We start from the raw sequence: 25,317 nt of genomic DNA on the forward strand, positions 1-25,317 counted from the left end.
AGAAAGCAAGGGATAGGAGAGTTTTACAGAAGAACTGGCCACAGCGTGAAATGTCAGATCAAAGAGAATGGCCACTTAATTACTAGTATGAGCAATGAGAATGTCATCAATGACCATTGGAGAGAGTTGTTCCAGTAGAATGGTGGGCGACAGGGCTGGGGGAGCTTACAAAATAAAATGGCAGAAATCGAGAAAGTATGTGTAGACTTATTCTTTCAGAGATGATAAAATTGTAGTTTGAAGGATTGATTGAAAGGGAAGAACGGGGCGTAGGATGTGCAGGATCCCAGAGGGGGAAGGATGCAGAAAGACAGACCAGGTAAATGGAGGCTCGGGGAGGAAGGCATTACTTTCACTGAGCTGGAAGGGGAAGAGAAACAGTAATGATACTGAGGAACTTTGTACTGGAAAGGGGCTAAGTAGGTTACAGGAATTTACATCAGATGTCTTCTGTATTGGTTCAAGATTTGAGGTAATTGGCAAAGTGAGGTGGAAGCTATGTGTGGATGGGGAGTCTAAGTCATGGCTCTCTTAAGTCAAAATAACACTTTAGAACAGACATTTTTGAGGTTATGAAAATTCCATTTTCTAGTTTTAAATATGTCAGTTCTTTGTTTCATCAGTAATAATTTAGTTTGCCTTGCCCCTTTATAACCGTTCAACTCCCACACCGACGTTTTACTTTTTCTTAAAAGACCAAATGGATATATAACAATAAAGTGAAAGCTTTATAGCAATAGGCTAAATAGAATATTTATGAAGAGTACTTTTTAGGAAAGTGCTGGAAAAAATGACTTTTCACTATTTTCCTAAAATGTTTATAGTAACTTGATGAATAATGAATGGGGACTAATTTATAATGTCTACAGACCTCACTCAAAAGCAACATTTGTTTATACTCCTACGTAACAGTTACATCATGGCTGTATTTTGCATAAAGAGCCATGTATTTTAAACATAATTGTTGCTAAAATAGTTTCATTCAACAGAGGCACAGAATCTTTTTGTTTTAAGGGCCCTCAGAAGACAGAATGTTCTAGAACATCCCTGAAAAGCATGCAGCGACACACTGCTTCACTTCTATTTAAATTTTGCGTTCAAATGATCATGAGCCACTCTAGGATACTGTCTAAATAAGCCATGAACAAGTTGAGTACTGAGATAAGAATCATCTCCACATCTCTGATAATGAGTATAATGCTATGCTTTTTATATATATGCGTAACTGAAAAGTATATAAAAATGAGTTTTATTTTGTAATTGAATTTTGCAGAACAGTGAGCAGATTGCATTTTTAAAAGACTGAGCTTCAGCATTCAGAAAAAGTTGATGGTTCAAAGCATTTCTAAGTAGAAACTCACTGCCGTCAGTATTTTAAATAGACACATCCTGACTCCCTTCACAGATTGCTATTGACCATATGGTAACTCCAGACATGCCTCAAAATAAAACGGCCATATGTAGATTTTCAAATACTGACCTCATCCCTAGAGAGCCATATTTATCGAGAAGAGCATCTCAAACCATATCAAGTAAAATTAGGGTCTGTGTCATATTAGAAGATGAGAAGAATCTACCTAATGAAAAGCAATCAGTCGTTAAAAATGCCAAGGCCAAAAGGTTGGGTACCCACAGACATCTAAAAAGCAAGGGCATCTGGAGATCCCTTTTGAATTCTCCCTGCCCAGTGGAAGGCAAGCTTATTGCCTTGTTCAATAGCATTTACATTCCACCATACATGTGTATTTATTTTAGAAGTTAAACCTTTATTAAGTGAAAGATGAGAGTACTGGAAAATCCATGTTTTGAATCAACTCTTCTTTTCCATGAACCTAATGCTCTGTTTGGGGGTAGTTCTATTTTGGAGAACTTAACACTAAGTTCTTTTTATAGAATATATTTATTTATTTTAAAAAATATTTTCTTCCTGTTTTATTGAGATATGGTTGAAACAGAGCACTGTGTAAGTTTAAGGTGTACAGCATAATGAATTGACCTACACACATGGTGAAATGATTGGCACCAGTTTAGTGAACATCTGTCATCCCATATAGTTGCAGAATTAAATAAAAAAAATTTTCCCTGTGATGAGGACTCTTAGAATTTACTTTTTTAACAACTTTCCTATGTAACATACAGCAGTAATAGTTACGTTTAATCATGTTGTATATTATATTCCTAGTACTTATTTATCTTGTAACTAGACATTTGTACCTTTTGACCACCTTCATCTAGTTCCCCCTCCCCTACCGTCTGCCTCTGGTAACCACAAGCCTGATCTCTTTTGCTATGAGTTTGTTTGTTTTTGAAGTATGATTGACTAACGGCACTATGTTAGTTCCCATGACACAACATAGTGATTCAGTATTTCTATACATTTCAAAATGATCACCAGCGTAACTCTAGTTACATATGACACCATACAGAAATACTATATAATTACCAAGTTCCTCATCCTAAATGTTACATGTCCTTGCCTCCTTTGTTTTGTAGTTTGTACCTTCAAATCCCCCTCACCTAATATCCATAAACATTGATTATGATTTGCATTTCCCTGGGGGGCTAGTGGTGTTGATCATCTTTTCATGTGTCTTTTGCCCATCTGTGTATATCTTTATGGAAAAATGTCTGTTCAGATCCTCTGCCCATTTGTTAATTGGGTTGTTTTTTTTTTTTTGATGTTGAACTGTATGAGTTCTTTGTATATTTTGGATGTTAACCCATTATCAGATATGTCATTTGCAAATATCTTCTTCCATTCAATAGGTTGCCTTTTTGTTTTGTTGATAGTTTCCATAGGTATGCAAAAGCTTTTTAGTTAGATGTAGTCCCATTTATATTTGCGTTTGTTTCCCTTGCCTGAGGAGACGTGTCCAAAAAAATACTACTAAGACTGATGTCAAAGAACTTACCACCTACACTTTCTTCTAGTAATAGTTTTATGGTTTTAGGTGTCATTTTTAAGTCTTTAATCCATTGGGAATTTATTTTTGTCCATGGTGTGAGAGAGTCATCCAATTTGATCCTTTTGCATATAGCTGGCTGGTTTTCCTAGAGCTATTTACTGAAGAAGATGTCTTTTCCCCACTGTATATTCTTGCCTTCTTTGTTGTACATTAATTGCCCATAGAAGTGTAGATTCATTTCTAGGTTCTCTGTTCTGTTCCGTTGATCTATATGGGTCTGTGTTTGTGCCAGTTTTCTGATTACTGTAGCTTTGTAATACAGTTTGAAATCAGGGCACATGATACTTCCAGCTTTGATGTTCTTTCTCAAGATTGCTTTGGCTATTTGGGGTCTTTTGTGTTTTTGCAAATTTTAGGATTATTTGTTCTGGTTCTGTGAATTACGCTGTTGGTATTTTAATAGGGATTATATTGAATTTGTAGATTGCCTTGGGTAGTGTAGTCATTTTAACAATGTTAATTCTCCCAAACCATGGGCACAGTATCTAATTCCATCTGTTTGTGTAGTCTTCAACTTCTTTCATTAATGGCTAATGGTTTTCTGACTATAGTTCTTTTACCTCCTAAGTTAGATTTATTCCTAGGTGTTTCATTCTTATTGATGTGGTTGTGGATGGGATTGTTTTCTTAATCTCTCTGATAGTTTGTTGTTAGTGTATAGAAATGCAACTGACTTCTGTATATTAATTTTGTATCCTGCAACTTTACTGAATTCAGTGATGAGCTCTGATAGTTTTTTGTCAGTGTCTTTAGGATTTTCTATGCATACTATCATGTCACCTACGAACAGTGATAATTTTACTCCTTCCTTTCAAATTTAGATTCCTTTTACTTCTTTTTCTTGTCTGAATGATGTGGCTAAGACTTTCAATAGTATGTTGAATAAAAGTAATGAGAGTAGGCATCCTTGTCCTGTTTCTGATCTTCGAGGAAATGCTTTCAGTTTTTCACCATTGACTTTGTATGGCGTTAGCTGTGGGATTGTCATATACAGCCTTTATTATGTTGAGATATGCTCCCTCTATATCCACTTGGTTGAGAGTTTTTGTCATAAGTGAATGCTGGGTTTTGTCAAAACCTTTTTCTGCATCTATTAAGATGATCATAAGATTTATATTCTTCAGTCTGTTAATGTGGTGTATCATATTGATTGATTTGTGGATAATGAACCCCCCTTGAATGCTTGGGACAAATCCGACTTGATCATGCTGTATGATCCTTTCACTGTCTTGTTGAATTTCGCTTGCTGATACTTTGTTGAGGATTCTTGCATCTGTGTTCACCAGGGTTAACTGTCCTGTTAGTTTCCTTTTTGTGTGATACTGTTGACTTCTTGTATATTTTTTTATTTCAGTTATATATTCTTCATCTGTGTGGTTCTTTGTATTTCAAACTCTGTTTAAAAAAAAAAAGACTTCTAACTTCTTACTCTGTTCACTCAGTCTTCTGAGTTCTTGGAGCATCTTTACGATCATGACCTTAAACTCTTTTTGCTTATCTTTTGCTTATCTTTACTTCACTTAGTTCCTCTTCTGAAGTTTTATTTTGTTCCTTCATTTGGAATATATTTCTCTGTCATCTTGTTTTGCCTAAATTCTTGCTTTTATTTCCATGTATTTGGTAAGTTGATTACATTTCCCAGCCTTTAAGAAGTGACCTTATGTAGCAGACATCCTATAGATCCTGGCAGCCCACTCTCCCTCTGGTTAGTATATGCTCTGTGTGTGTCCCCTACGTGAGCTGCTTGAGTCATTCTGTTGTGGCAAGCTGACTACTGTGGCTGGCCCGGGAAGTGTGGCTGGCTCCTGCTCTAGTTGGTTGCCAGGCCCTGCTTTTTGTGGAAGCTGCTGGTGGGTGGGGCCAGGTCTAGTGCTGACCCACTGGTGAGCAGTATTTGGGGTGGGTGGTTGGGGGGCCAGGGGTTCCAGATACAGTGACAACTTGCTGATGAGTGGTGCTGGTTCCTAACATAGCTGACTGCAGGGTCAGGGTGTTCTGAAGCTTGTATTGGCTCACTGGGGATGGGGGGGGGGGGAGAAACAAAATGGCTGGCTGAGTGATCCAAGATGTCCCAGAGTTGCTGTTGTCCTACTGGTGGGCAGGGACAGGGCGCAGGAGTTTCCAGGGCTGGTGCCAGCTTGCTGGTTTGTGAGCTGGATACTGACACAGAAGGCTGTGGGTCTGTGGTGGTCCTGGGGCTGGTGTTCACCCACGGCTCACTGGTGGGGTGGTGTTGGGGCACAGGGGTTTCTACAGCTGGTGCTTGTCCCACTGGTGGGTAAAGCCTTGACCTGGGACTGGTGCCGACCCATTCTGGGGCAAGGTTCATGCTGGGATCTCTGGCTATGGGGCCCTGGGGGTCGCAGAATTGGTGTGTGGCCTGCTCATGGGTGGGGCCTAGGCCTCAGGTGTCCTAGGGCAGGTGGCTGCCCACTGGTAGGTAACGCTGGTCCTGCGGCTAGTGTAGGTTCACTGGTGCAACGAGCCGCATCCCAGGGTCTCTGGCTGTAGGGCTGTATGGGTCCCGGGTCTAGTGCCAGCACCTGGTATGCAGGGCTGTGTCCGGGGCCCTCTGGTGCACATGCCCATGTCCCAGCATGACTGTGGGCTCAGGGGGTCTTAAGGCAGCAGACCTGCTGGTGGGTGGGGCTGTGTCCTTGCCTGGGTAGACGCCGGCCTGAAGCATCCCAATACAGGTGGACAGGCTGGTAGGCTTTACTGGATCCTGGATCTAATAAGCTGAGGGAAGATTCCAAAACGGTGCTTGCCAGCAACAGTGTTCTCATGACAGAGCAAGCTCCCAGAAGTGGTTGCTGCCAGTGTCTGTGTCCCCAGGGTCAGCTCCATTTGACTCCTGCCTCTCTGAAACTCTCTCCAAGATCAGCAGGTGAGTCTGACTCAGGCTTCTATCTAATTACTGCTTCTGCTCTGGTCCCCAGAGCATGCGAGATTGTGTGTGCCCTTTAAGAGTGGAGCCTCCAATTCTCAGCCCTCTGGCTCTCATGAAATTAAACTCTGTTGGCCTCCAAAGCCAAACATTCTGAGGGCCCATCTTGTGGGTGTAGGAGCCCCTGGCTGGGGAGCCTCCTGTGGGGCTCAGACCCCTCCCTCCTCATGGGGAGCCTCGGCCATTGTAATTTCCCTCCCATTTGAGGGTCGCTCGCCCAGGGGTGTGGGTCTTGACCACACCATGTCTTTGTTCCTTCTACCACTTTACTGTGGCTTCCTCTTCATATCTTTAGTTGTACAGCAACTTTTCTGCTAGTCCTCCAGCCTTTGTCATCAATAGTTGTTCTGTAAATAATTGTAATTTTGGTGTGCCAGTGGGAGGAGGTGAGCTCAGGGTCCTCCTACTCTGCCATCTTGGCCACACCTCAGAACGTTTTTATTTCTTACTCTATATTTAGTAAGTAACACTGATGTTTTTTAACAGGTAGGAGGCCATTATTTTTCATTTTCTTCCTTTCTTCTTCTTTTCTTCTTTGTAAAAGAAGTAATTGAAGAGTGGGAAAAGAGAGTTGGGACAGGAGAACTGCTTTGGAGTTAGAAAATATGTACATTTATAGCCTCATAGATTTGGCTTTTTTTTATATCTAGTTCCTGGGTATTTTTGGAATAAATATGATCTTCTGAGAATCGTGCTGACAGAAAACACAGCCTCTTCCCTTTAAGAAGCTGTATTGCAGGGTGCCACACACGCTTGCCACAGTCATGCTTCCAGAAGCTGGTGGGATGATCATGATGTTAGATATTCTGTCCTACTGTAAGATCAGGGGCCCTTTAATTTGGCCTGAGTTTTATCTTTTTGGTGTCTTTATTCGTGGTAACCATCACATGTAAAGCCAAATATAGCAAGAGACAACAGTCAAAAATGCATGAATCATGGTTAGATTTTCATCTTTATTCTCAATAGCACTTACTTGTTGAATGCTTGAATCTAAAAAAGGATTATACTAACAGAATATTGTTCAAAAACATATAAAATTTAAATATCTATATGGATGTGCTCTTTTAATGAAGCAAATAATTAATATTTAGAAACATGGTTCATATATCTTAAAATATTTAAACTGATAGTGATACAGAAATACTTAAATTTGATTGAAGTATTTAAAATGATTTAAAATGTGATTTAAAATGAAGGCAGAGGAATAGGGTAACTGATTTACCTGTGGTTGTTTGAATAGTTTAACAATGTGTATCATTGAATTTGATAGAACTGTCTTTTATTATTGGAGCCTGTAGTGTAGGGCCTATTGATTTATTACCTTGTGTTTATCAGTAGTCTGTGTAGCAATGTTAATGATAAAAGAAATAGAAAATTTAAATATGGACTTCATTTATTTTCATATGAATGAAGCTCTTTGAATTATTTTATGGGATCTTAAAAATGAAATCTCTTTATTTATCTCCATGGGAAGAAAACCCATGCAATATATTGACAGTTTTTCACTTGAAACTTTCAAGTTGTATTCAGCTCTGGAGAAGTTCTGCAGAGCTGAAGGATGAAACCAGAGCATCATTATTTGCATTTTAGTGTAATATGCTTCACATGTATCACCCCCTTGAATTACCAAAACACAGCCGTGAGGTAGATGTTCTCTCATATGAGGCATGTGAGTCTTAGAAAGCATAAGGAAATTGCCCAAGGTCACACAGCTTCGACACAGCCGAGCCGGATTCAGACCCGGGTTTCCATGATTTGGGACTCCTGCGCTTCGTACCATTCAACACAGCTTACTGTTGGGTAGCCTTTAGCAGATGCAAGTCGTACATTGTCTTATATCTTAGTGTTTAGTATTTGTTGAAAGATTAGGTAAATGAGAAGATGTATATCACTAAGAATGAAATACTTGTTATGAAGATACTCTCAGAATACCGTCAGGTTAAGAGTATGTGTCCTTTCATGTTAAGAATATAGTTGTTAAAAACCACTCATTTATTTATTAAGAAGTATTTATTTTAAAAAAGGATACCTCTCTTTGCTCAAGAAAGGTTTTCTAAAGTCGCAGTTCTTAGTATTTTCCCTCTGAGCTACCACATCACCCTCCCACGGCTGTTACGAAGTTCAGAGACCTCTCATTTGAGAATTGCTTGGCTCGGGGATGCATGTTGCCTTTGCTTATGTAGATACTTTGGATGAAGGAAATGTTTTAGAATTTAGAAAGAATTATTCATAGTAAGTTTTTGAAAACAATATTTGAGTTACATTAGGCCCTATCACCATCTCCCCTTATGAGTAGAAAAAGTCTTTACTCTAGCCACCTGGAATGATAGTGACTACATTAACTCAGTCAGTGCATAGAGGCCTTAATGTCCCACGATCAGCTCACAAGCACGCATCTATGGACAGCTGGCCCAACACAGCGTCCTGGCAAACTGATTTCTTTAGAAAGATCTCAGAATGTATTGGCATAAATGCCAGACTGTGAAGGAATGATTGAACCACATGGGGTTGAACTGATCAATAGCAACAGTCCATCCTTCCAAACGGAGCATGTGCCAAGCACCAGCTTATAATCACACACATCATCTGCTGCATACTGAAGAGGAAAACAGCATGGGTGTGCTCAGGATCCTAGTGGTAGTTTATAATTAATCACAACATTGTTTGGCAACTTGCAGGGTATTCAGACTGCTTCATTCTGGAGTTGTCAGTAACCATTATTTGCTCTGGTGTTCTTTCCTCCCTTCTCCCTTTCCTCCTTCTCTTCTTTTTCATACTCATTAAACAGATATTTATTGAATCTGTTTTGTTTGCATGACCCTGGGCTAAAGTACAATGGGAAGCAAAATGATGAAACAGAGATAAAACCCGAACCATTCACCCCACATAATCCAGTATGGAAGAGACATCAGCTACATAACCTGCAAAAATTAGCCATCAGTGAGACCATAAGAGAGGCATAAAACTGACATCATGGTTCAGATGACAGGATGTCTTCTTTTAGGAGCAGGAATGACCTCACAGAATAGAAACATATGAGACAGAGATACAAAAATATGAGACTCCTTTATATAAAACAGGTTACCCAAAGGCTGTTGGAGCATTTGTGTGTTAGAGGACAAGTGCTGTGAGATAAATCTCAAAAAGTAGGCTGGGGCAGGAGTGCCTTTCATGAAACAGACCCTGATGGGTCTGTTGTCAGAAGTTCTGAGACAGTACGTGAGGTCAGTGATCAGCGGTATGCTTTCACAGAAGGGGTGGCAGCGATGTGGAGAGGCTGGATTGATCCAGTAGAGACTAGAAATGGGGATGCCATACACAAACAAGGCTTTGTCGTTGAGCACATAACATATTAGTCAGCATTCGTCGGGGCTCTCTTCAAGGAAACAGTACCAATATGAGATAGATAGATAGATAGATAGATAGATAGATAGATAGATAGATAGATAGATAAATGAGATTTATTTATCATGGGGGATGGGCTCACACAGCAATGGAGGCTGAGAAGACAGTATAATCTGCCCTCTGCAGGGACCCAGGAGACCTGATGGTGTAAGTCCTGGTCTGGGAGCGGGAGACCAGTGTCCCAGCAGGATTGGATGCACACTGGGGAGGGCAGTCTCTTTACTCGGTCCACCGATTCAAATGTTAACCTTATCCAGAAACACCCTCAAAATCCTCTCCAGAAATGATGTTTCACCGAGAACCTGGGCACCCTGTGAGCCAGTCTGATTGACAGAGAAATTAACCATCATGCGTAGTGTATGCCAGAAAGTGTATTACCTGTAATTGTCACCATGGCAAGTGCTCCGACTGTGTCCACTGAACTGAGGAGGAGATAGAGACTTACTGAGATCGAATAACATGCTCAAAATCTCATGTGGGCTAAGCAGTTGGAGCTGGAACTTCGATGGTGGTCTGCCCAAGGGCAGATGAGAGCCCAGCGGCACTAGAGAGCTGGGGAGGCAGAGAGGGCACAGATGCAAAAGCAAGAGAATTTTTTTCTGACATTTTACAGAAAGAATTCAAGTACAGATACATTAATTCTTGTTAGAATTTAGCTGGATGTACAAAGGAGGAAGAGGGAATGAATGGCCAGATGCCACATCTTTTTTTTATCCTGATTTAATGTAAAATTAGGTAACGTTGGGTTGGGAGTGAGAAACGACTGGCTTCTCTTTTGTATGTCCTCGAGCTGGCCTGCCCTCTCTGGGTTCTTCCCTGTTCCTCAGTCCCATAACACTTTACACGTACCTCTGAGTGAGCCCGTCAGCTGTTGTGGTGTAGCTTGTCTTGTTTCTGTGTGTGACCCCCGCCGCACCTCAGTATTATAGCTCCTCCAGGGCAGGGCCTCTTCCTGTCTCTGCCCCTCACAAACAGTAAGTGCTTCAGGTATGATAAGTGGGTGAGGAACTACTTGTCCAAGGCTGGAGAGAACAAGGGACGTCCAAGGAGGAGGACTGTTTGAAATGAATGTTGTGAGAATGTAGTTGAAAGCCAACTGGAGGTGGATGGGAAGCTCCTCTGGTCCAATGGAGGGAGGGCCTGCCTCACAGACACACTGAATCTGCCATGAAACCAGGGTGGCCTGTTTTCCTAATTATCTGTAAACAATGCTCAACTCCCTGGATATAGGAATGGAGAAAGGAGTAAACTGAAATGACTGATCCGTGCTAATTACCAGAGAAATGCAAATCAAAATTACAATGAGGTATCATCTCACACCAGTCAGAATGGCCATCATTCAAAAGTCCACAAATGATAAATGCTGGAGAGGCTGAGGAGAAAAGGAAACCCTCCTACACTGCGGGTGGGAATGTAGTTTGGTGCAGCGGTTATGGAAAACAGTATGGAGATTCCTCAAAAGACTAAAAATAGACTTACCATATGACCCAGTAATCACACTCCTGGGCATATATCTCGAGGGAATTCTAATTTGAAAAGACACATGCACCCCAATGTTCATAGCAGCACTATTTACAATAGGCAAGACATGGAAACAACCTAAATGTCCATCAACAGATGATTGGATAAAGAAGCTGTGGTATATTTATACAATGGGATACTCCTCAGCCATAAAAAATGATAAAATAATGCCATTTGCAGCAACATGGATGTGCCTGCAATGTCATTCTAAGTGAAGTTAGCCAGAAGGAGAAAGGAAAATACCATATGATATCACTCATATGTGGAATCTAAAAAAAAAAAAGACAAATGAACTTATGCATAAAACAGAAACAGACTCACAGACATAGAAAACAAACTTATGGTTACTAGAGGGGGAAGGGATAAACTGGGAGTTCGAGATTTGCAGATACTGACTGGTATATATAAAATAGAGAAACAAGTTTATATTGTATAGTACAGGGAACTATATTTGATATCTTGTAGTAGCTCATGGTGAAAAAAGAATGTGAAAATGAATATATGTATATTCATGTATGACTGAAGCATTGTACTGTACATGAGAAATTGATACAACATTGTAAACTGACTATACTTCAATATAAATAAATAAATTAATTAAATAATGATAGTAAAGGCAAAAAAAAAAGAAATGAATGATCTGAAATCGATAACTCTGAAATTAAGGCTGGGGATAGTGGCAAGCGAGGCTACAAAAAGGATAAAAGGAAAAGAAGAGATTCAGGAATTGAAATTATGATGCATACGGAGTATGTGTATTCCTGTAGCTGGAAAGTCCTTCAGTTTTGTGTTTTGTTCCTCAGACTGTTCATAATTGTTGATTTTTTTATGCTAAGAAAAGTCAGCTCGTTTAAGTATACATTATAAAATTTCTTGACATTTGTGGCATGAACAAGAAGATGGCCCAAGTCCTAGCTGTACAAAATTGTTTGTGACCTTGAGAAGGTTACTTAATCCCTGTGTGCTTCTTTCTTCATTAATATCACCTGCTCTCCCTGACTTTGTAGAACTTTTATGGTAATGAAAAATGGTACGTAAGACATGAAGAGCTATTGAAATACCAGAAAATTAATTGAGATTTGAACAGATACCGAATACTCTTGGTATTGAGTATGCACTGAGTGTTTGTGTCTCCCCCAAATTCCTATGTTGATGCCCTAACCCCCAATGTGATGGTGTTTGGAGGTGGGGGCCTTTGGGAGATCATTAATTTAGATGAGGTAATAAGAGTGGAACCCTCTCTCATGAAGAAGAAAGCAGATCTCTGCCACCCCACACATGCGCTGGGGACAGGCTGTGTGAGCACAGTGAGAAGGTGGCCATCTCCAAGCTGGGCAGAGAGCCTTCACGAGGAACCGAATCTGCCGGCCCCTTGGTCTTAGACTCTCCAGCCTCCGGAACTGTGAGAAATAAATGTGTTGTTTAAGCCAGCCAGTCTGTGGTATGTTGTTACAGAAGCTCAAGCTGACTGAGATACTTGGTGATTGATAAAATAATTAAAGTTAATTATGACTGCCCAAAACATGTGCTGGTTAGTGAGATATCAGATATGTCAAGCTTTTTTGGCTGAGGGGTAAGGGGAAATAAAACCTTGAAATGCTCTTTGAGGTTTTGGTGTCACTGTGGCCAGCACACCTCCTCTCTTCATGAAGGCTCGCAGGGTGTGACAGCGGCCTCTGTGGCTGCCTTCAGGAGCAGGCCATGGTGTTGGGTCCTTACTGTGGTTGCTTGTGCAATCATAGGGCCTCAGGCTGGGGAGCAGGGAGAGAAATATTTGAAGCCAAACAGTGATTATCTTTTTTTTTTTTTAACATTTTTTATTGATTTATAATCATTTTACAATGTTGTGTCAAATTCCAGTGTAGAGCACAATTTTTTAATTATACGTGAACGTATATATATTCATTGTCACATTCCTTTCTCTGTGAGCTACCATAAGATCTTGTATATATTTCCCTGTGCTATGCCAAACTGATTATCTTGCTCCCAGTGAGGACCCTACTTTCTCCACAGAGGTATCTTTACTTGTAATAATAAGATTTAGTCTGTGAAGACGGACAGCCATGGGGAAGCCTCTGACAGTTTGCTTGTGGCAAATCATTAGTCACAATGTATTCTACTTTTTCTTCCCTAAGTTTTATTTAGTATATGGTAAAATGCATAGATGTATAAAACAGCCAAAAGAGAAAAATAAGAGCAAAGAAAACCGTGAAGACCTTCTAAGGGTCCTTCAGCCTTGTCAGTTCTTGCATTCGTGGCTTGGTAATCTTGCAGCTGACTTCATCAGTCCAGTTTAATCCAATGTTATTGTTGCTTCTACTTAATAATCCCTTGTGCCCTTGTTTGAGTGAAGGTCATGCTCTTTGGATATCTGTATTTTCTCCTTATCCTTTTCATCGTTTCAGTCTTCTTGACATCTAGAATCTCTTTATTTGTTAAGTTGTTGTGTTTTTTATTTTTAAGCAGCTCTGTTGAGGTATAATTTACATACAATAAATGGCACATAGTAAAAGTTTGTAATCTGATGAGTCTTGACATATGTATACACTGAGAAACCCTCACCGCAAATGAGATGGTGAACATATCCATACCTCTCAAAAACTTTCTTTTGTGCCCCTTTGTAACTCCTCCCACAGGCCACCACTGATCTGCTTTCTGTCAAACTATTTAGACTTGGCAGAAAGTTTGTAACTACAAATTCAGGGGGAAGGGTGTAGCTCAAATGGTAGAGCGCATGCTCAGCTGACAAGAGGTCCCGGGTTCAGTCCCCGGCACCTCCTCCAAGCAGAACTCAATGAAGAAACTTAATTACCTCCTCGTCAGAATATAACTACAAATACAATATTTTAAATAGTTTATTAGTCTGTGTATTCAAGCTGTTTCTTGAGATAGCTTTGGAAGATTCTGTCTTTGGGCGAATTTGCCTATTGTAGCTAAGGTGTCGAATTTAATGCCATAAGGTTGTCCATGGTGCTTCTTTATTATTATTTTTTTTTAATATCTGTAGAATCTGTATTGATTTAAGTTCTCTTATTCATGATACCAGTAATTTATGTCTTCTCTCTGTTTTTCCTAATCTTTCCTATGGCTGCTATAACAAAATACCACCAACTTGGTAGCTTAAAACAATAGAAACTTATTCTCACAGTCTGGTGGCCGCAAGTTCAAAATCAGTTTTACGGGGTTGAAATCAAGGTGTCAGCAGGGTCATACTCCCACCAGACGCTCTAGGGGACCACTTGTTCCTTGCTCTCCCTCCCTCGCCCCAAAAATGATAGCCAGCATTCCTTGGCTATGGCTGCATCCGTTCAGTGTCTGCATTCATGGTCACGTTGCCTTCTCCCATTCTGTGCTGAGTCATCTCCTTTTGCTCCCTTTTATAAAGATATGTGTGATTGCATTTAGGGGCAACCCAAATAATCCAGGATAATCTTCCCATCTAAAAAAATCCTTAACGTAATCACATCTGCAAAGTCTTTTCGCCTGTGTGCTGTGTGACATCTAAGGTAACATTAACAATTACCAGGGGTTAGGACACATAACAAGTGAGACATCATTATTCAGCCTTCTACAGTCTGGCTCTAACTTTTTCAATTTTCTTGATATTTTCTAAGAACCAGATTTTGATTTCATTTCTTTTTTCCTCAGTTGTCTCCTTATTTCATTTTTGGATTTCCATTCTGGTCTTTGTTATTCTTTTTATCTTGTGCTTATTTTGGGTTTCCTTTGTCCCTCTTTCACTGGTTTTGTGAAGTAGACACCAAGGTCATTGCTGTAAATTTTCCTCTGTTCTGCTTTAGCTCCATTCCACAAATACTCATCTGATGCATTTTCATATTCTTCCAGTTCAAAATACTTTCTGACTCCCATTATTTATTTGATCCATGGGAATGTGTTATTCAGTTTCTAATCTGGGAGGAATTTTCCAGTTACCTTTCAGTTTATCAATTTCTGTATTAATTTTATTATGATCAGAGAACATTCTCTGTATGACTTAAATCTTTTTAATTTAATTGAGACTGGCTTTATTGCTCAGATTATAATCTATCTTGATAAATGTTCCAAGGTATTTACCATGCATTTACTTTTGGAAAGAACATTTGGTTGATAGCATGTTATGTAAATGTCAGGTCAAGTTTGTTGATGGTGTTGGTGAACTCATCCATATCTTTGTTTTTTTTTTGTTTTTTTTTTCGTATCTTTGTTGATTATCAGTCTACTTACATTATCAATTCCTGAGAAAGAGGCGATGAAACATCCCAAGTGTAATTGTGGACTTTTCTATTTTCCCTTGCAATTTCACTAGTTTTTATTTCACGTATTTTGAAACTTTTATTAGGTACAGAGACATTTAGGATTGCTATGTCCTATTGATGAATTAATCCCTTTACCGTTACAGGTTGTACTTTCTTGCCTTTTTGCATGCCTGGTAATTTTTTATGGTATGCCACACATTGTACATTTTATCTCACTGTTGAAATTAGTTCTGGCACGCTCTTCAGTTACTTGGAAGCAGTTGTGGATTTTAAGCTGTTTTAGATGGTATCCAAGCAGTGTTTAATCTAGGACTAAATTTATACCATTACTGATGTAAAATCCATTCCAAATATTCTTCCTTATGCTCTAGGATTTTCACTCTCAGCCTTGTGTAAATTCCTGGGGTTCATTTCTTTAGTCCTTTCCTGTGGCTCTTTTCCCTGCCTTGGGTAGTTTCCTCCCACACATCCACTGATAAGTAGTCAACCGAAAATTCAGTAACTGCAGACCTCCCATGTTCTCTTTCTGAATCTCTCTCGTCTCTAGCACGCTGCCCTGTGGGCTCTAGCCACCTGGATCCTGAGCTGCATCTTTTCAATTCATGGAGACCACCAGGTTCTGCCTGGTGTCCCCTCTCTGTGCTGTAGCCTGGATACTTTTTCCAGGTATTAGCTGGGGCACCTGTAGGGTTCATCCCATCTGCTTCCTGAATCTCAGGGGTCACTATTCTTTGCTCCATTATCATGAAAACTATTGCTTCATGCATTTTTACCTGGCTTTTTAGCTGTTTCATGTTGGAAGTAAATCTGATAACTGTCACTCCATCTTGGCTGGAAGTAGGAGTCAATAGCTGGGGTTCTCTACAAAGTGTGTTCTGGTGCAATTTTAATAATAACTGGAGAAACTTCTGTGGCTCAGCTTGTTCACGGACAGCCTGTCCGTGGGAATGCTCTTATGGGACTGTCCTTTTCATCTCTGCCACCAGAGACCCTGCCACAGGTGGACAACCATTGTGAAGGTTACTTAGTATGAGGTGTTCAGAATGAAAGGAAAAGATGAACCCATCTGGGGTTTTCTGCATCTACTGTTTTATTATGTGTGATAGTTTGAGTCCTGCATTTCCAATCTACTTTAGTTATCCAGAGGTTTTAGTTTCTACTGTGGGAATATCTGTATTTCAGCAACAAAATGTTTTGTTAAAAATAAAGGATGATATGTTTCTAGGCACAAGATTGTTTTTAATTACAAAAATCAAAAGAAATGTAATAAGTAGAGCATGACATTTTAGATTTTCAGTTATGAATATTGAACCAGTTCATACATGATTTTTTTCTTCGCTTCATAGCTTCTATGTTGTAAAGATGAAGGGTTTACATTTGTTAAGTCAATTTTACTGCCTAATAAAACTAGGTTTATGATTTTAATGAAGGAAATTCTTTAATTTTGTTTATGCATAATCAGATGCTCAGCCCTTGTGACCAAAATTTATCTGTTAAAAAAATACAGTCTTAGAAAGGCACTACCATTGTTTATCCAAACCAAAAGAAAATCCGAAACCCTGATTGGTTTAAAACTAGGAAATAAATATGTGATGCTTATGTAACAGTTTATTTCTTCATATTTTGGCAAGTCAAACTTAAATCCTAATTTGTCATAATTTTCTCTTTGTCTGCCCTGCAAAGTCATTATTACCTAATCTGTCCATCGAATCATGGAACAGCTTAATAGTGATAGTGGATACAGCTATCCAAAGGTTATAACAGATTTCTTGCAGAAGGCCAGTTTCTCATCTGTGCAGTTTCCTAAAAGCTGAAAAAAAAAAGGGGTTTGGTGTTTTTTTAATTTAGTTTTGTCATCATAGATGTTTTTAAAATTTCCCATGGTGTACAAGATGAATTACAATCTTTTATTTGGATTTCTTGATTTATGAAAATAGGTAGATGTTTCTATGATCCTGTGTACCTTTCTTATTTTGTGGCTGATTTATAGACACCTAAATTTGCAGGTGAGTCTGCAACCGACAACTGATCCAGATGTATTTCAGCATTGTCACAAAGTCTACCTATTTCACACAACCTTTCTGATATACTAGGTTTTAAGATTGCTTTGCTTGAATCTAAAACAATTTAACATTTATAATGTTTTCAGCCTGCTTTCTAAATGGTTTATGTCCTGTCTTGGCATTTAGAGACAAAATTGTTTGCGGTAAGTCAAGTCTTCCCGCGATTATAATCATACCTGTATAGAGATGAATACACTCACCCCAGTAATGTTCAGTTCTAATTAATGCCCTGGCTTGACATCCCATATTAACTTTTACTGCTAAGACAACAGCATGTTCTGTTCCATTGCCGTGATCTAGAATATTAGATTTCCCAAAGATCATGCAACAGTGAAATTTCCTTGGATTTTGATTTATTTGACTTGGTGTAGGGGTCACTAATGAAAGCGGGCCTCCAGGAAAAATACCTCCAATGAAGCCATTAGCATCCCAGCGACTCCAGGCTGTTTCTTCCAACAGCAGGAATACCAGAGGTCCTGGGGTCACTCTGGCCCCAGAAGGACACTGTGTACAATGGCTCTTGAGGCTGAGGTGAACGGTGACAAGTGCTTCTGAGAGGAGAAAGGGCACCTTTGGCAATTATGCCCAGACAGCAGGCATCAGTTGGCTACTCGCCTTACTTAAGACCTCAGTGTTTCAGACCTACACCTTTCCAGAACTGATCTAGAGTTCTGAGATAGAGACCAAGGGTTCTGCACCATTGTGAAAGCCCATTTATATTTACCATTTTTAAATGATCACTGAATCTCACTTAGGGAAGTATTAAAAAATCTAGAAATACTATATATATATATACATATATATATATACACATACATACATATACGTATATATATACATACCCACATAAAATGGACTTTAATGTTTTAATTAACGTTTTGGTAATTTTTCTTAATAATATCTATTGCAGTCATTACCAAGTCTAACATCATCTTCAGACTCCTTAACTTTAGTTAAATAGATTAGAATGGATTTTATTCCTTTAGTTCAATAAGTTGTAATGAATTCTGTTCCTTGTTTAATTGTTTTTAATGAATGCCATTCTTTTGGTTGATTAACGCAATTTTTCCAGTGACCTTGTAAGTAGTCCCACATTGAATGGATTTTTAAGTAGTAATTAATTGCAACGTAAGTAGAAGAACAAAGAGTGGTTAACACAGCTTGTAGGGATTTAAAGAAGCACACTGACAGTTACCGTTACACAGATCTTCCTAGTAGACATAAATGGCTTTAACTTCAGTTCTCTCGTTGTTTTTGTGGTTTCAACTTAAGTATGTACTGTTTTCAAAAATCCATTTTGCCTCGTTTTCTATAAAAGCACATATGTTTTATTTTAAAATGCCCAGTCATGTTGATTTCACAGAGATTTGGGGATATTTATCCTAATGGGAATAATTACTGTGGGAGCTAAAAATAATAGACATGTCCTTCTTTTTCTTTCTTTTTTAAAAAAGCTGGACCTGTGATCTGCAGAATGCTGAGTTATCCCCCAACTCGCCGAGCTTTAATTGTGGGTTGTGGCCTACAAATGTTCCAACAGCTCTCAGGCATTAACACCATCATGTATGTATTTCTTTCTGGCTTTTTACTGAAAAGATTGTGAAGGAATTATTTTATATGGAAAAAGAGTAGGACTCTGGGTGGTTTGTTTTTATTAAGCGTGTAGGATTCTTCTTTTGGAAGATACGTTAACTTTATGATTCTTTTTAATCCTATCAAATTGTAACTAGAAGGAAGTGGCTTATTTGTTGTGATTATTGGCTTTATTTGATTTCATTCAATTTCTCTTTTATGCTATCCAGTACTTTCCTATATTCTGAGCTCCTGAATGTATCATTTTCATAAGCTATTTCTTGATTCACATTAAAATGTAAAACAAAAGAAAGTCACCTGGCATGATCAGAGATTAATGGGCACACTGATAACTAGTTAATTTCCTTTTAGGGCAGTCAGTTACAAGGGCAATGTGATAAGAACATTAATAGAAGTATATTTTTTTTACAACCAGCGTACAGTGGACTGGAGGTGAGGTGGGAGCAGAGAAGTGGAGAAAACACAAAAGTTCCCTGTTTTCTAGTTTTCAGACTAATCCCCAAAGTTGTGAGTGTTGTGGGTAGAGCAGGGTGAATAGTGGGGGTTCTATCATGTTTCATTCATTCAATGTTAAATTCATTTTTGATGGTCTACTTTGTACTAGATGCATAGCAGTGAGTGGAGGAGACAACACGTTAAATAAACCCACAGTTTAATATAGACTTCAAATTGTGATAATGCGTATATAGAACTATTCCAAGAGGAGACTTTTAAGATCCTAAATGATAGAATGTGGGTTAGAGAAAAGCCGTGAGTTTTGCTGAGAAACTGGTTGTTGGGGGAAAAGCTCCTAAGTCTTAGAAGCTTTACCCCCACCTGTTGGTTAAAATTAATCATTAGAAAAATGCCAATTATATAAAATTAAATTTTACCTAGTAAGCCATTTATATTTGAGACTCTTGATATTTTCCTATAAAATTACTTGTGTTGTGATGAATTATTCAGTGATAATTTGAGAAGAATCAATTAGTTAAAATAATAATTAGGACCCAGTGACCCATTAGATTAAATCAGGATTTGCTAAGAAACTCTAGTTTAAATACAGCCACGCCCTTTGTGAATTTGACAAATTTTAATAATAATTCTTATTAGGCTTCCACTTCCTGGACCACATTTTTTAAGATGTGGTTCTGTGCTCTTTCCCTCTAACATTTACTGCCGTTTTTTCCCCCCAGCTGTGCCAGCTCTGTTAAGGCCCTTCTGTCGGGATAGTGCCCAGCATTTGCGTTTCTGGATGTGGCACACTATGCCTTTTCTGAGACACGTTCTGTTCTCAGTGTGGTGATGGTGTGGAATTGTAACGAGGCTGGCACCAGAGCTTTCAGATAAAGCTGTGTGGTAATAACCCCATGCACATATCTAGCTTATCGACCTAATTTAAAACATGTCCTGTTCCTGAAAATCTTTTTCATTTTATTCTACCCTTTCTTAGGCATTTAAAAGCATAGGCAGTGAATTTTTGTTGTGCATTTTTGCGTTCCTGTAAAACACGGATCACAAACAGAGTGCATTCAATTGGCAGGTGACTGAGGCCAGTGTGTTCCTGGTTGAAATGACTGTCATATAGTCTGTTTGTAGTATCTTAAGAAAATATGCTGATGAAAGTTTTCAGATTTTAATAAAGCATGCATTTCTGCAAATCCTCAGCCTTTTCACAGTGAGGTTGGGTGATATGACTATAAGGATCTTGACATTCCTTGAGATTTATGATAGCCTTTCATGTGCTTTGCTTATTACAAGCTGTATATGAGAATCGGTAACATCTTCAGTACAGCTTTTGCTTGCAGTTGACTATTAATCCTGGCAAGTAGGAAGAATAAAATAAGGTAAATGATGGTTACATTTAGACTGTGTTTACATGATCCACAACAGCTAACAACTCCCTGAAGGAATTAATATGACATTAGTATCAGGAGGTTAGAAGGTTGAGCACTTCAATGATATGATACCTATGCTAAGTAACTGTTGATTATTCATAGTACATAATTTTAGACATTCATATTTTATGCCCATAAACATTAGTATAAATCAATTTTTTAAAAATAGACTATACTGCTATCATTATTTGGATGGAAATGACTAATCTGGGACTCTCATAGAATGTGTTTTCTTCTGTTCTCTCTAGTCTATATTTGTGTGTATGTGTGTGTATCTTTTTCCATTATTCTTAATACCATCATAATTTTTGTTTTTTCTGGTTTAAGATAATCTCTTAATTGCAACCTAATAGTTTACTTTTTGTTGTTTTTAGTAGAAAATGTTTATTACATTTTTCATATTTTAAAAATGTCATTTAATTCAGAGTTCTGCTTTTATGGATATTTTGCTATATATATTTCATTACTCTTACTCTTTCTTTTCAGCTTCTTCCCGTTTAAGTGGAAAAGAAAGTAGGCAATGCTTTTTTATATTCGCAACCCAAATTTAATAATCTGTAGAATTTGAAATGTTTTTATAAAAATCTATCTTTTACCCCAAGTTGGTGTGAACCTGAAATATGAGGTATTTTGAATTCTATTTCTTACCAAGAAGAGTTTGTAAAAAGTCATATAGGAACACACTGAAAGATAAATCATCCTTGCAATTGCATTATATAATCTTAGCATATTTAGTTTACTATCTTCTTCCTCATGGGATCTTTATTTCTATCTCCTTGACTTATTGAATATTTTATCTCAGTTAAGGAAATAGATCTTCCTCTTGGAATATTTGGTTTTTCATTTTCTACCATGAAATGTATATACATAGAGAATAGATAGATAGATGTGTAGATATATAGATATATATATAGTGTGAGTGCATCTATCTTTTATTTGTATAACTCATGTTTATATCCTAACCCATACCTTATCATCATCCTCCATCCTATCGAACAGAGGACTTAGAAGTTCTTAAAACCACTACGTACTTCAGACACATTTAAGTTTGAGAAGAAGCAATTTTCTAAAATGACTCTAATCACTTAATAATTTCAAACATGCAGCTGAATAGATTATTCACGAGAGAGAGAACAGAGCAAATGGAGTTCTGTTCTCCTGATATATTCCTGTTATATTATTGCACTATCTCATAGACCAATAAAATATTTGCACATGCATCAAAATGAAAGGGAGAGGAGTGATAGATGAAGATGATAATGGTTAATGTGAAGACAACTCAATTAAGAAATTCTCACTGTGATCTGTTGTAAGCCCTAGTTATAATGTCAATAATTTTCCATTTTCTGCCCAAGAAATTTTATTTTACTGTAAATGGATCCTTCCCACATTATTATTCCCACATACCTATAAATGTGTATGAGTGAGTAATAAGGTAGGTAGATAGGTAGGTAGGTATGGAGAGAGAGAGAAAGAGAAAGAGAGAAAGAAAGAAAAAAAGAAAGAAAACACCTGGTTCTATCTGGGTTTGATAACATCTTGCTTCTTTTGAGGGACTTAAAATAATCTATATTTTGTTATGTCGTGGTAAACATGAAATTGGTCCATCTTAGACAGGTGGAAGGTATCAGATTTTTACCTGGGAAGACTAAGTTATTAAGTAGCTCTTTTTAAGATTACACAGAAAATCAGTAGTAAAGAGGAAAAGGAAATCCACAATTTTAAGCTTCTGTGTCAGCTTCAGATAAAAAGGATCATGGAGGGAAATCAACATTTTTTTGGGACACTCTATACACGTCTTCTCCTTCTAAGCCACTCTTCTTTTAGACTAATGCTCCCAGATTCCTCTCTTCCTCCTCTGCTTCCCTTTTCCACTAACTTAAAGTAGGGATGGGAAATAGGCATTTATATTAGATGGGCAGATCATTCTTATCTCTCTAACTGCTTTACCTTAATCCCCATGAGATCACCACTTACATCATATTGGCAAGAGATAATAACAACCTCTGAAAACATGCCTTTGGAATAATAATCTTAGTAGCTATCATTTATTGAGTGCTAAATACTGGGTACTACTCTAGCATGTATTAATTCAATAAATATTAATGGAAAAGAAAAGAAAGACAAAACTGTTAGCCTCTCCATTGGTGCAATTATTTATTATTGTTGTGATAAAAACAAAAATCTTTACTGCTTTATGTATATAACACTATAAAATATTTTTGTAGACACGATCTCTCTTGTTCCTTATAAACATCCTGTCATGTAGGCAGGACAGTTCTGTTTAGTCTCAAGTACAGGATGCTAAGACTTAAGGAGTTAAAGTGACTTGTACACTGTAATACAATTATTAAGTTTTAAAGCTGAGGGTGGAACCCTGATTTTCTCCACATAACCTGGGCTACCCTCCAGTTGTGGAACACCTAGAATGCCCAGGGCTCACTCTTTTAAGCTTATTTGGAGGCAAGAAATCAAAGTTAGTGAAATTCAATGCCATCCAAGGATAAAAGTCTAATAAAATTGCATCCTTCCAAAGAGTCGTAAAACTTATCCAAGTCTTTAATCTGCTGGTGCCCACTTGAGGCCTCTGCTTTATGCTGTGAGGCAGAATTCTTGGACAGGCCAGCCTGATGGTTGGATGAGTCATTTATATTTGTTCATCATATTTAATTAATTTAATTTCAGTAAGCTCAGTATTTCTGAATCTGTTCCATTCTCATATTTTATCCTCAACAAGCTCTCCTAGTACAAAAAATTGCTGTGCAATCGGAATGCATGGCACAGCAAGCAGGTGTGGTCAGATGGTGGTAAATGTAGAGAAAAATAAAGGCGATAGGAAATAAGAGGAAAAGAATAAGGATTTATGTACTCTCACATTGCAAGTCTGAACCAGAGCTGAGGTTTTCCTGTCTCTGAGATCCTCAGCAGGCAAAACGAGTGGACCAAGGTACCAACTTACCAATGTGCGCCTTCTCCTCTCTCTGCCTTCTCAGGAGGGCTCAGAACATAATCCAAAAACCTATTGAAAGAGAACATGCTTATCTCATTGGAATGTTTCAAGATGAGCGTTTTAGTCATTTGTGTTCATTGGATAAAATTTACTGAACAGACGATAAAATGTTAAGCGTCATGGTTCGCTCTTCTGAAAGATGAGCTTAGTGTGCTGGGAAGAATATTGACCCAGGAATCAAGATAAATAGTTTCAGGATCTGTCTCCACCATGGGACTCTGGGCATTCCAGGTAATTGCCTTCATTCTAATTACCTATAATAATAAAGGAGATGGACTTTAATGTACACTTGAATGAGGAAAAATGGAGTTCCAAGTGAAAGTGGAGGCTCAAACATTTGTATTTGAAATACTTTAAACCCTTCTTGGATGAAAAGTTATCAGGAGGTTGATTTTAGTCTAAAAAGAAAAATCTGTTTTGTTCACATGATTCTGGGAAGGTTAAATGCTTATTACCACATGCTGATTATTGTATCCTAAAGGCTTAGCTTCTTACATATTAAGACGACATTTTTATTTCCCAAGTGTATCTTTGAAGAAGGACCATCTTGGTTATGGTTGACAGTGCATCTTTATCCCAAGATTGTATACTAGATCTATAACTTGATATGAAAGAACGTTCCTTGGCTTCCCTAATGTTGTAAGTGTGTGCTTAAGTCCAGTGAACTTCACAGGCCTCTCGAACAATGTCCATATGGAATGCAAGAGAAGGGATTCACCTTCCATCTCTGGAATCTAAAGCCATTTTTGGTGGCAGATAGATTTCTATTCTAACATCTAACATACAAAACAAAGCATTCTCCTTGGGTGAGGTTTTGAACAGAATGACTTTATAATGGAATAATCAGAATGTTTCTAATCGCTGTCCATTTCTCTCTGTATACGGAGCACACTTGTTCTGTCTGGGCTACCCTAGAAAGACCCTAGGACAAAGACTTAAATAGAGAGGATTTGGGATGGGAGGAGTGATACTTAGAAGCATGAATGAGAGAATGGGAGAAATGTGAGGAGCAAGGAGTGGAGAAAGTGTGATAAAGAGTGCATTGGTAAGCAGGTTAGCTCAATAAGCAATTTGAGCAGAGGAACAGTAATAGAATAAGCTCCTGAATAATTCCAAGAGTATTTATCTGTAATCCTCAGTCCCTCTGTGTGAGGGTCAGGCCTGCAGATAGTAAATGCAGCCCTCCTGGGTTTTCCTGAGCAAACTCATTTTGTGCCAGAACTCTCAGGCAGCAAAGTAGAGAGACACAAAGGAATTTAACTGTCAAATTCTATGATGAGTTTCCATGAGTTCAGGGAGGGGCCAAGAGCATATGGGGCAAGACGTGAAGAGCATCTGTTTAAAATCATGCATCTTCAAATATTGTGTAAAAATAAGCTTACACAATATGGCTATGAGCTTTCTGAGTACCTTTCATAGATAAATAGCAAATTCATTTTAGTGAAAAAATTCGCTAATATAGAAAGTAAGCAATAAAATGACAGTTTCACAAGAAATGAGAATGTATTTTCTTGCATTTTATAACCTTTGGTTTTCTTTGTGTAATTCACAAATATTTTTCATCCTGTCATAGGGATCTTAAAACTACATCTGCTGAAGTATTCACTTATTTATTCCTTCCACCAGCATTTACTCTATTGGTGATAGAGCTTCAAATATTTGGAAACTAAAATCCTTAT

The 25,317-nt window shown here is 38.2% G+C and overlaps 1 protein-coding gene across 1 annotated transcript in view; it reads left to right on the forward strand.

Moving 5' to 3' along the window:
* Positions 1–25,317, forward strand: part of SLC2A13 (solute carrier family 2 member 13) — a 325,623-nt gene that overhangs the window by 145,317 nt on the left and 154,989 nt on the right. The window contains exon 4 of the mRNA XM_032493305.1: positions 18,613–18,721. Coding sequence (XP_032349196.1) covers positions 18,613–18,721 — 109 coding nt within the window. The remainder of the gene's footprint in view (positions 1–18,612; positions 18,722–25,317) is intronic.

Source organism: Camelus ferus, chromosome 12, assembly GCF_009834535.1.
Source record: "Camelus ferus isolate YT-003-E chromosome 12, BCGSAC_Cfer_1.0, whole genome shotgun sequence".
NCBI classification, from domain to species: Eukaryota; Metazoa; Chordata; class Mammalia; order Artiodactyla; family Camelidae; genus Camelus; species Camelus ferus.